The sequence below is a fragment of the Panthera pardus genome, unplaced genomic scaffold (genome assembly GCF_024362965.1).
Source record: "Panthera pardus isolate Hobbes unplaced genomic scaffold, ASM2436296v1 HiC_scaffold_27, whole genome shotgun sequence".
Classification (NCBI taxonomy): domain Eukaryota; kingdom Metazoa; phylum Chordata; class Mammalia; order Carnivora; family Felidae; genus Panthera; species Panthera pardus.
In genome coordinates this window covers 114814714-114827261 of record NW_026526843.1, presented here as the reverse complement: position 1 = coordinate 114827261, position 12548 = coordinate 114814714, and the positions used below count along the sequence as shown (strand labels likewise).

At 47.8% G+C, this 12548-nt stretch overlaps 1 protein-coding gene and 1 long non-coding RNA gene across 3 annotated transcripts; both read right to left on the bottom strand.

The window, feature by feature from the left end:
- Window positions 1–683: 683 nt before the first annotated feature.
- On the bottom strand, window positions 684–1904 carry TCEANC (transcription elongation factor A N-terminal and central domain containing). Its single transcript, XM_053891376.1, is given in 4 exon segments — window positions 684–890; window positions 893–1512; window positions 1514–1744; window positions 1900–1904. Coding segments are annotated over 4 exon segments (1035 nt in total). The 3' UTR covers window positions 684–711.
- A 128-nt stretch (window positions 1905–2032) lies between these two features.
- Window positions 2033–11559, bottom strand: LOC109248301 (uncharacterized). 2 transcript variants are annotated; one of them, XR_008418328.1, is made up of 4 exons: window positions 11441–11559; window positions 6230–6507; window positions 5292–5620; window positions 2033–3675 (listed from the first exon to the last, which is right to left on the bottom strand). It is a non-coding gene; the product is annotated as an uncharacterized LOC109248301 (long non-coding RNA). The 2 variants fall into 2 exon arrangements; XR_008418327.1 differs by lacking the exon at window positions 2033–3675 and having other exon boundaries at window positions 4035–5620.
- Between the last annotated feature and the right edge of the window lie 989 nt (window positions 11560–12548).

The following is a 12548-nucleotide window of genomic DNA, read 5'->3' as shown; positions in this document are numbered from 1 at the left end:
CCAACTTCGGCTCAGCTCACGATCTCACGGTTCGTGGGTTCGAGCCCCACGTCGGGCTCTGTGCTGACAGCTCAGAGCCTGGGGCCTGTTTCGGATTCTGGGTCTTCCTCTCTCTCTGCCCCTCCCCCGCTTGCACTCTCCCAAAAATAGATGAAAATGTTAAAAAAAAAATTTTAAAAGAAATGCTGATGCCTGGGTCAGATCCCATGCATTCAGATTTCATTGTCCTAGGGAGGGCCCTGAGCACCAGTGGGTTTTCAAAGCTCCCCAGACGATTCTCCTATGCAGCCACTGCCGAGAACTATACGCCGACTGCGAAAGCAGCACTTCTCAAACTACCTTGAACAGGACCGCTCCGGGATCCTGCCGAAATGCAGAGTCAGACTCAGCAGCACGAGGCCTAGGACTCTGCATTTCTAACAGGCTCTAGGGTGTGCTGAGCTGCTCTCAACCACGCTCTCGAGTCCAGCAAAGTACTAAGTGGCCACAAAGCACAGGGCCAACAGTCATCCACTCTCTTCCCAAGCTGTCAACTTTTAGCGACGGTGGTGTGAGCCTCAACGAATGACTTTCCTTCCTTCTTCTTAGGGTTGTTTTGAGAATAGTGTGTACAAGATTTTAAGACCAAGCATAAAAGGGTGGTACCAAAAAAAAAAAAAAAAAAAAAAAGGCATCACTCCGGCTCTTTGTGAAGAGAACATTTATTTGCAATTACGGGCACACCCACCTGCTGTGGTACCACTGCTCCCCACACTCGTTACAGACCACAGTGGTCATCGTGTCTTCGTCTGGATTTGAGTTCTGCACCCAGCCTGGAAGGAAAAGTGCTCCTCTGGTGATTACGGTGACCTTGCAATTGAACTTCTCACAGCTTCCGCATTTTATCTTGTCTGGGCGCCCCCCGCCACTCGGGGAAAGTGGTGTTCCTGGATGCGAGATTCCGTGTATGCGGCTCTCAACCGCTTCAGGTCCTCGTGTGCCATTTCCACGACAGTCGTTTCGGCAAATTCTCTCGGCGACATGGTCCCAGAGAGCAAGCTTTGTTGTAAGTGAGAATTTGCGGGGGGGGGGGGGGGGTTCTTCAGATTGGTGACTTTGCTTCTAACACAAGTTTTGTATTTTTTGAGGTTCTTTAAATAGAGGGTAAGAATGTCTCTTGCGAAGTTGTGCCACATATCGGCTTTGGGCTGCTGGTCCGTGGAAGAACTCGTTAAAGCTTCATAAAGAAGCTCTGTGCCTTTAGCTCTCACAGGTACTGTGGGATCCGGCAACTCACTGGATCGCTCATCAGCGGATCGAGGGGCACCGCCCGTGAAATGCTTTTTCTCAGGTTCCACTGGACTAGTGCCGTTTTCAGGCGCAATCATTTCAATGGCTTCTGCAACATCGTGGCATGATGAATGAGAACCGGACCCACCCCGTATCTTAAGCCAACTTGGGTCATGAGAAAGTCCTGGCTTTTCTTCACTTCCCCCCATAGGGAATGATTTCGGGCTGTCCGTTGAAGCGGAGGTCCTTACAGACAGCTTTCCATTCTGACAATAGACGCTTGGCTTTCTTTTTCCAAGCCACCGTGGGGCAATTTTTGAGGACTCCGTACACGACCCTGACCACAACGGTCCCCTGGAAGTGCTCTTGAGTCACACGAAGAGTTTCCGGCTCAGTAAGGTGGTTGCCAAGATCCTCAAAATTCCTTCTAGACATCAAATGCTCAATAAGGGAAGCTGTGGTTCTCGTCAGACATCTTTACAGCGGCAAAGAAAAAAGAAGGTTCCCTTTTTTTTAGGCTTGTGCTTGCCAATCGCAGCGACCTAATAGCAGCACAGCACTTTCTGCCAGTTACCTGTGTGTTTTCTGAAAGAGTTATGTAACAAAAAGGGGTGTGACATGTTAGAAAACGGCATCTGCAATGTGCTATCGTTGCAGTTTCAAAAGTCTGAGTCCCAGTAGCAGGGGGAAAAAAAAGCAGCAATGCAACCAGCTTCTGCATTCCCAGTCACTTAAAAGAAGCTTGCTGGAAGAACTCTAGAACTTTGTCCATCTCAAGTTGGACAAATCCGTGATCTTTCCGGATCCGGATTGGCCGACTGCTTTGGATGGGATTTGGCGGTCCTGTTGGGCATGAAATCATGCCAGTGTCAGCATCAACAGGGAAGTCTGGGCAAGGCGGGACCATTTCCCCCCCTCTTCAGCCACATCGCTGAACTACTTGCCGATTTTATCATCTTTACGTGGTACTGTTCTGAATATGAAAGAATGAGAAACGGAACAATAAGGGGATGCTGTTTAGACGTCCCAAGGACATCTGAAGAAATCGTGAGATAGCACAGGTCGGGAGGCAGCCGCAGACAGGCCTGGTGGACCCCAAGGGTCAAAAGGCACTGTGCTGACAACTGAGTCTTCTGAACAACAGGGTAAGGGTTCAGACTAAGCAATCTGGACAAGTGATGACTTTGGACCAAACCAGTCCCCAGGCCAGTTTGGTTCCATTAATTTTGTAACTTCGAGGTGCAAAAAGTTGTTTGATGATTGTATCTGCGTGAACCTCATCCTGGGCAGGCAAATGTTTCCTTTATCCAACCAGTCCGTTTTTCTCTCCACGTAAGGTACATAACCTTGCTACCTAATACCTTTGGACCTACGTCTGCCCATCATGTCTACACGTAGACATACGCATCTTGATGGTAGGGACCTGTCTCATAAGAAACTCACGGGCTTCCATTTCACAGGACCTGATATCAAATGCCCATCACTAAGCACACAGGCTGACACTAGAGTGCAGAGAGAATCTATGCAGTCTTCTTAGAAACCATCCGACAAGTTCTGTAAAATGCAACGTCCTTGTCAGTGATTCGACTTCTGCAAGTTTACATTAGGGAAACGAGAGATGGGGAAGGTGTGTATGTAAGAATGTTGTCAAACTTCAGACAAACTAGAAGGTCTCAAATGGTTAAAGTTGCATGCAGATGTTCACAGCAGCACTATTCTTAATGACCCCCAATTGGAAACAACCCAAATGCCTGCCAACTGATGGATAAGCAAAATGTAGCATATCCATACAATGGAGTGGTATGTGGCAATAGAAATATGAATTCTGACATATACAACATGCATGAGCCTTACAAACACTATGCTGGGTTAAAAACACAGAAGACCACAGATTGTACGATTCCATTTATATGAAATGCCCAGAATAGGCAAATCTAGAGACAGAAAATGGATTAGTGGTTGACTAGGGCTGGGGTGGACGGATGGGGCGGGGGGGGGGGGGACCCAGTGGGGTAGAATGAAAGGGGGTGGCTACCAATGGGTGTAGTTTTTCTTGGGGAAAGTGGAAAATCTTCTCTAAAGTGGACTGTGATGATGAACTGCACAGTAGAAAATACACTTAAAACCACTGAAGTGTATACACTTTAAGGAAGTTAACTGTATGGTGTATAAATTATATCTGAATAAAGTTATTTAACATTTTTAATGTTTATTTTTAAATTTTTTGGGGGCGCCTGGGTGGCTTGGTTGGTTAAGGGTCCGACTTCGGCTCAGGTCATGATCTCATGGTCCGGGAGTTCGAGCCCCGCGTCGGGCTCTGTGCTGACAGCTCGGAGCCTGGAGCCTGTTTCGGATTCTGTGTCTCCCTCTCTCTCTGCTCCTCCCCTGTTCATGCTCTGTCTCTCTCTGTCTCAAAAATAAATAAACGTTAAAAAAAAAATTAAAAAAAAATTTTTTTAAAGATGGTTTTTACATTAAAAAAATTTTTTTAATGTTTATTTTTGAGAGAGAGAAGGAAAGAGAGAGAAAGAGAGAGAAAGAGAGAGAGAGAGAGAGAGAGAGAGAGAGAGATTGAGAGCATGAGCAGAGGAGGGGCAGAAAGAGAGGGAGACACAGAATCCGAAGCAGGCTCCAGGCTCTGAGCTGTCAGCACAGAGCCCAATGCGGGGTTCAAACCCATGAACCATGAAATCATGACCTGGGCTGAAGTCAAATGCTTAACTGACTGAGCCACCCAGGTGCCCTTATTTTTTTTATTTTTGAGAGAGAGAGTGAGACAGAATGTGAGTAGGGAGCGGCAGAGAGGGAGAGAGGGAGACACAGAATCGGAAGCAGGCTCCAGGCTCCGAGCTATTAGCACAGAGCCTGATATGGGGCTCGAATTCATGAACCACACCATCATGACCTGAGCCAAAATTGGACGTTTAACTAAGTGATCCACCTAGGCACCCCCTGAATAAAGTTATTTAAAAACAGTATATAGAGTCTGATCCAAATTTTATTTAAAAATCACATGTTTGTTTGGGAAGACCTTTATCTCTCCTTCTAGTCTAAATGACAGACTTGTTGGATAAAGGATTCTCGGCTGCATTTTTTTTCTGTTCATCATATTGAAGATCTCCTGCCTTTCCTTTCTGGCCTGCCAAGTTTCAGTAGACTGAACCGTCACGAGTCTTATCGGTCTCCCTTTATATGTTAGAGCACGTTTATCCCTAGCTGCTTTCAGAATTCTCTCCTTATCCTTGTATTTTGCCAGTTTCACTATGATATGTCGAGGAGAAGATCGATTCAAGTTACGTCTGAAGGGAGTTCTCTGTGCCTCTTGGATTTCAATGCCTTTTTCCTTCCCCAGATCAGGGAAGTTCTCAGCTATTATTTCTTCAAGTACACCTTCAGCACCTTTCCCTCTCTCTTCCTCCTCTGGAATCCCTATTATACGGATATTGTTGTGTTTCATTGCATCACTTGGTTCTCTAATTCTCCCCTCACGCTCCTGGATTTTTTTATCTCTCTTTTTCTCAGCTTTCTCTTTTTCCATAATTTTATCTTCTGATTCACCTATTCTCTCCCCTGCCTTTTCAATCCGAGCTGTGGTTGCCTCCATTTTATTTTGCAGCTCATTTATAGCATTTTTTAGCTCCTCCTGAGCCTTTCTTAGTCCCTTAATCTCTGTAGTAATAGATTCTCTGCTGTCCTCTATACGTTTCTCAAGCCCAGCGATTAATTTTATAAATATTATTTTAAATTCTTGCGCCGTTATATTGCTTAAATCGTTTTTGATTAGTTCATTAGCTGTCGCTACTTCCTGGAGTTTCTTTTGAGGAGAATTCTTCCGTTTCGTCATTCTGGATAGTCCCTGGGGTGGCGCGGAACTGCAGGGCTCTTCCCCTGTGCTGTCAGGAGTAACTTGCGTTGGTGGGCGGGGCCGCAGTCAGACCCGATGTCTGCCCCCAGCCCACCGCTGGGGCCACAGTCAGACTGGTGTCTACCTCCTCTTCCCCGCTCCCAGGGGCAGGACTCACCGTGGAGTGGGGTGGCCTCTGTCTGGGCTGCTTGCACACTGCCAGGCTTGTGGCGCTGCTTCGATGGGATCTGGCGTATTAGCCGGGGTGGATCCGCAAGGTGCACGGGGGCGGGAGGGGCAGGCTCAGCTCGCCTTGCCTTTGGTGGTCTGTTTCGGGAGGGGCCCCTCTTCCGTGGGCCTCTCGTCTACGCTTGGCTCCAGACAGTCCGTTCTGCTAGTCTTCTGGCGGTTTTCTGGGCAAATTAGGCAGATGTGGGTGGAATCTAAGTGATCAGCAGGACGAGCTGAGCCCAGCGTCCTCCTATGCCGCCATCTTCCCCTCGAACACTAAAAATCACACGTGAAGAGAAAAGGTTGAAAATAAATACACAAAATTTTAGACAGTGACATTTTCTGAACGGTAAGATTTTAGGTGATTTTTGTTCGTTCTTTTACTCCTTCCTGTATTTTGTATGAGTATGTATTATTTTCACAACCAGAAAAGTGACTAGTCCAACATAATTTCATGGTAAACATGTATTTATAATATTTGCAAATTGGACACGGTCGGCGGATCAGTCTTCTACCTTCTCTTGGAATCAGAGTATCATACAGGTGTTACAGGACCTGTGGCTTTGCCTTCAGACCAGCAGTCAGAATGAAGTCTATTACTGAGTCTAAACCAGATGAATCTCCCCTCAAATACGAACGGTTACGTACCCTTGGTCACAGCTATGATGTTCCTACTCAAGTTCTCCCTGTGGGGCCAGCTCAAGAATGACCAAGATTGCGAGTCTGGCATTTTTGCCCTGGGAGGGAGTTGGAATGAAGGCAACCTGGGTGGTCTTTTTTTTTTTTTTTTTTTAATTATTTAAGACTCAGTGGGCCAGCAATTCAGGATCTTAAGTGGCTATACTTCTCGTTAGCAAGAATCAGTACTTCAAGATCTTGTTTTACCTTTTTAAAATTCCACTTTGAAACACTGGAAACAGTGAAAGAGGTCTTCCTGAGAATCAAAGGCTCACTGGGGCACCTGGCTGGCTCAGTTGGTTAAGCGGTTGAGCGTTCCACTCTGGATTTCGGCTGAGGTCATCATCTAGCGGCTCACGGGACTCAGGCCTGTGTCGCGTTCTGCACGGACGGCGCTGATAGCCTGCAGCCTCCTTGGAATTCTCTCTCTCCCTCTTCCTCTGTCCTCCCCACCTAGTGCACGTGTGCAATCTCTCTCTTTCTCCCTCTCTGTGTCAAAAAAGAAAAGAAAAGAAAAGAAAAGAAAAGAAAAGAAAAGAAAAGAAAAGAAAAGAAAAAGGCTCAGTGCACAAAGAACAGGCAAGATAACACAGAAAAATAAAAAAATACTTGCCTTCAATGGCTGAACATTTCTCCGAACCGTCTGCCTGAGATCCTGGGATCTGGAGGATGCCTAGCAGCCCACATCACGGCAAGGTCTCAAGCTGCTTAATACACTTGAACCCTCCCCACCAGCTTGTTGGCAAGTTGCCCGACAAAGAAAGAACACTCACCTGGCCTGCATTCCACATTTAGTTTTTTTTTTTTTTTTTTTTTTTTTTTTTAACGTTTTATTTATTTTTGAGACAGAGAGAGACAGAGCATGAACGGGGGAGGGGCAGAGAGAGAGGGAGACACAGAATCGGAAGCAGGCTCCAGGCTCCGAGCCATCAGCCCAGAGCCCGACGCGGGGCTCTAACTCACGGACCGCGAGATCGTGACCTGAGCTGAAGTCGGACGCCCAACCGACTGAGCCACCCAGGAGCCCCCCACATTTAGTTTATATGCATCGCTACCAAAGGGATTGGGATTGAAGTTTGCCACATGTCAGCAAGGTGGTTAATAACAGACAGGCCTACAGTGCCCATGTGGAGGCTGGACAATATTTAACTCAGGCCAGAATTTCTCAACCAAGGGTCAGAGTCTCCAGGAGATTCTGAAGGAATGCATGTCCTTTTATTTACCTCTCATTTCCTTCTTTTTCAGTTTTGATTGTGAAAAAACACACATACCCCAAGACTTAGCATCTTAGCCATTTTTCAGCGAACAGTGAAGTGACAGTAAGTACGTTCATGTTGTTGTGCAACCAACGCCCAGAGTTCTTTGCATCTTGCAAAACAAACTTTGTACCCATTAAACAACTGCCCATTCCTTCCCCCTGCGTGGCCCTTGGCCACCATCACCCTACTGTCTCTGAATGTGACTACAGGCCGCATTGAACAGGAATCATACAGCAGGTGGCCTCTTGTGTCTGGCTCATTTCACTTAGCATAACGTCCTCAAGGCTCACCTGCATGGTAGCACGTGTCCTGGCACGTGTGGTCTATACATGCAATGGAACCTTATTAAGACTGAATCATATTCCATTGTACGCATAAAGCACATTTTACTCATCTGCTCATCTGCCAGTGGACACACGGGCTGCTTCTACCTTTTGGCCAGTGTGACTAACGCTGCCGGGAACCTGGATGTACAAATCTCTCTTCAAGACCCTGCTTTCGATGCTTTTGGGTAAATACCCAGGAGTGCGATTGCTGGGTCATATGGGAATTCTATTTCCAATTTTTCGAGGAACCGCCATACTGTTTTCCATTCTCCTCTATATTTTTAACAGCATTTACATCCTGTCAAACTTTCTATACCCTCTGTGGGACAATGATGCGGATATAAAGCATTTACTGCCCTAGGACGGTATACTGTGAAAGCAACCGAGATATGAAATTTTGAGAAGTGCCACGAGGAGACAAAGTAAGCTGTGGGTCCAGTTTAGAGTTCCACAGAGCTCATTTAATAAATATTTATCACAGGGGCACCTGGCTGGCTCTGTCAGTAGACCATGAGACTCTTGATCGCGGGGTTTTGTGTTTGAGCCGCACGGTGGGGGTAGAAATGAAATACTACGGATCTCTCCAAGACATTCCCTCTTGTTCCCGGCCCTCCAGAGGTTTCCCTCTGCCCTCAGAACGGAGCCCGAGGTCCCCCGCCAGGCGATAAAAAGCCCCCTGCCCGCCCCCCCCAGCAGCCTCCTCTGAGACCTCAGAACCATTCACAGGCCCCGCCTATTTCACAACTCTGTGCTTCACCTCCGTAGCTCCCTGAGCCCAGCCTGATCCACACCGCGAGCGCTTCTCAGTCCTGCCTATAAACCGGAGTCATCTGGAGAAATGAGCAAAAACAAAACCGAGGCCAGGGCCCTGTCCCAGGCACACTGGATCAGGATCCCTGAGGGTAGGCGCTTTCCCAGCCATCCAGGGGACTCTGAGCTGCTGCCACTGCTCTGTACATGGGCACAGGGCCCTCCCTCAATGGGACCGGCTCAGTTCCGCTGCCATCAGCCCAAAGACAGCTCCTGTCCTGTTCCTGGACTGAATGTACAGAACCGCTCTGGTTTTGGGTTTTGCTGGACGAGCCCCCTCAGGACGTGTTAAAAACACTTGCCGGGCACGGCGGTTGCGATGTTGCAAGTGTCACGATGCCCCCGACTGCCCATACTCATTCCCTCCCTTACCTCTCCGCGGCAGAAGGCACCCAGTAGGGTTACTGAACAACTCTACGTGCCGTACGCGCTCCCGTCATCTCAAGCCTCACGACAACCCCGAGACAAGCATGTGGCTTATCTCCATCTCCATCACAGATGAGTGAGACCTGTTCAAAAACTGCAAATATTGGCAGTGGTTTTTCATGGCGTGTATCGCACTGAAAAAATGGTTTATTGTCTGCCTTGCCCACAAGACCATAAAAGAATGATGTCTGTTTCATTCACGGAGAATGCCTGGAAAACACCTGGCCAGTGCTTTACTATTTCTCAACAAATAGGGTTTTTATTAAAGGAGAAAAGAGCACCCAGGCTGTGCCCTCTCCTCTCTGCTTGCGCGCTCCCTTCTATGGAACCGCTTGCTTGTACCCACTTCCCCCAAGCCCGGTGCCTCTCAGCTGCTTCCACAGGAGACCCAACGTCACCTCAATTCTAGTTTAAAAAGTCATATAAAAGAAAAAAAACAAAACGCAGCAGCACGGTGCCCACTAGGGGCTAATCGAATAGACTCCCGGTGTCAAACATTTGGGGATAAGGAGGGTCAGGAGGGTGCAATTTCCAGAAGGGAGGGGTGTTGAGCACATCTGGCATGTTTCTTGACGATTTTGTGCCTCGATTTCCTCATCTACAAAATCAAGGAAATCCCACATCCTAGGATTAATACGGGAAATAAATGACATAGTCCTTATAAAGTCCTTAGACCCGTGCCTGTCACACAGTAGGCCTGACAATTAACACAGGACTCTAATTAAAAAGCTCATATGACATGTATCTACCATAGCAGGCATTGTTTTGCAGCAAGGGGTCAGCAAATCTTTTTCTGTAAAAGGCCAGATAGGAAATATTTGAGGCTGTGCAGGCCATCCAATCTCTGTATGAACTCCTCAACTCTGCCGCAGACAATACATAAAAGAATGAGTAAGGCTTTGCTCCAACAAATCTTTTTTTTCAAAGACAGGCAGGCTGGATTTAGCTGCAGGCCACAGTTTGCTGACCCCTTTCTAAAGCAGTACTGTCCGATAGGAATATAATGCAAGCCACAGATAGAATTTAAAATTTTCTAGTAACCACTTTATTTTTAAAAAAAAAATTTTTTTTTTTTAACGTTTATTTATTTTTGAGACAGAGAGAGACAGAGCATGAACGGGGGAGGGGCAGAGAGAGAGGGAGACACAGAATCGGAAGCAGGCTCCAGGCTCTGAGCCATCAGCCCAGAGCCCGACGCGGGGCTCGAACTCACTGACCGCGAGATCGTGACCTGAGCTGAAGTCGGACGCTTAACCGACTGAGCCACCCAGGCGCCCCTCTAGTAACCACTTTAAAAAATAAACAGGTGCTCCTCATCTATTTTTTAAAGTGGTTACACAAAATAATTAAAACTACAAAATAGGGGCACCTGGGTGGCTCAGTCAGTTAAGTGTCCGACTTCGGCTCAGGTCATGATCTCTCAGTCTGTGAGTTGGAGCCCCACATTGGGTTCTGTGCTGACAGCCTGGAGCCTGCTTAGGATTCTGTGAATCCCTCTGTCTCTGCCCCTCCCCCACTCAAACTCCGTCTCTCTCTAAAATAAACATTAAAAAAAATTTTTTTAAATACACAGATGAAATTAATAACATTTTGCCTCACCAGGGTATCCAAAAACACTGCCATTTCAACATGTAATTGGTAAAAACAAATGATGGATATTTTAATTCTTTTTCATACTAGCTCTCCCAAATTCGCTGTTTTACACTACCACACATCTCAATTAGGACTGGGAACATATCAAGTGCTCATTATCCTATGTAGCTAGTGGCAACCATAGTGAACAACACAGTTCTAGAGCATATGCTAATATAGATAATGCCTACATACACACCTATAACTCCTACCTTCTGAATACGTATCGATAAGAGTTTATATAGGGCCGGCCAATAGTTGGTCCCATACATCTGTTGACTACGTGCATAAAAAAGCTTGTAAATGTTAACTAACATTTACATGGGCAAGGTACCCACATGTGCACATTTCTGGCCTAAACCCCGGGGAGAGGGGAGATTAAAGACAAATTTCTAAAAGCCGGTAGGTAACAAATCAGCAGTAACTCAATTCTGTTTAAGTCTTTAGACCTAACATCTAGAGAAGAATTCTGTTTCTAGCCATAACCCACAGACACCTCTCCACATACACAGGGAGCCCCTTCCTCTATGGAGAGAACTGACGCCAAATATTCGGTAGGGGCGTCGCAGTTTCGGAACAGCCACTCAACACTGCGCTAGCGCCCTTTATCACGTTGGGATGATCCCTAGCACGGGTGCAGCGAGGGGAAGGGACCAGCCCGAAGGCCCGCTGTGGCCCGGGTTCGGGGTTCGGGGTTCGGGGTCCGGGGGGTGGAGCGGGGCGACAAGCAAAGCCGGCTGCAAGCCGTCCCAGTGTGCCAGCCTGGCACCCAGCACAGAAGCGGCGGCGGCCCCGAGAGATCTGCCCACCCCGGCGACTTCGGGGGGGGGGGGAGGGGGAGGAGAGGACAGGATAGGGCCTACCCGACCCAGGACGCACCGAGGGCCCACCCCCACCCCGAGCAGTCACCGGCTTCTCTGAGCACCGGCGTGCAGACACCCCGGCGAACCTAGAGCTTTGCTCACCGAGAAACCGTGAAATTCCGGACACCTCCGCGCCCAGAGACGGCTACCGCACACCTCCGCGCCCAGAGAGAGCTTCCGGACACCTCCGCGCCCAGAGCTTCCGGTACGCGGGCGGGACCACCAAAGCTCAACCAATCCAAGCTCGCAGACTTAGAGAACACCGCCCCTGCCCCTAGCGCCTGCGTGCTAGGTGAATGGCGCCTGCGCAGAGCGACGCGCGGCTGTGAAGCCGCGCCCCCCGCCCCCTGCCGGAGGGCTGATTTGCCTGGGCGGCTGTGGGGTAGCGGGGCCTGGATTGAAAGAAACGAGCCCCAGTGATGTTTTTCAGCAGCAACGTTGGTTGAACTACTCTGCAACGCACGCTTTCCGCTTCCATTCAAGGCATTGCTGAGCTAAATGTTCACAGAACTTTGGCCAAACGTGCGATTTATTTAATGCAGTAATTAATACAAGTATTTATTGCACCCTCTAGCATACATCAGTTGATATGAAAGTAGTAAACGTTCATTAAGCAGCCGTGGGTGTATCCTGCACTTCTCACCTGTACACATTCTTTCCCTGCAAGGGTCCAATAAAATCAAAGTGATGGTAAAACTAGAGACTTTAGTTTCAAAGGGCTGTCGCTCTAAGATTGTTTCTATTACAAGAACAAAGTGAGACACCTATACATCTAATTTATTGAGTAGGCTGGGCTCCATAGGGTATAAGAAGAAACCTATTTTTTCTCACCATTGCTTTGAAACCAGCTCTGTTCACTCTCTCTCTCCCGCCCCTTGGCTGCTCCTGGGCTGGAGCTTGAGGTTTGAGCAAATCCCACAGCTTTTTCAGTCACTTTCAGGTATAAAGAAACAATCTGATCAGTGTTGTGGGTTGAATAATATTCCCCCCCCACCAACCACCCCGACCAAGATAGATATGTTTACCTCCTAACCCCCGAACCCTGTGAATGCAACCTTACTTGGCAAAAAAAAGGGGGGCTTTGTAGGATCTGGAGACTACACTTGAGCCAAGCAAGGGCCAGAGCTTGGAATTGGATGAGTGCCTGAAGTTTCAATATTAGCTTAGGCTGGACTTTCTAACCATCTAAAGATAAGATAAGGGGGTGCCT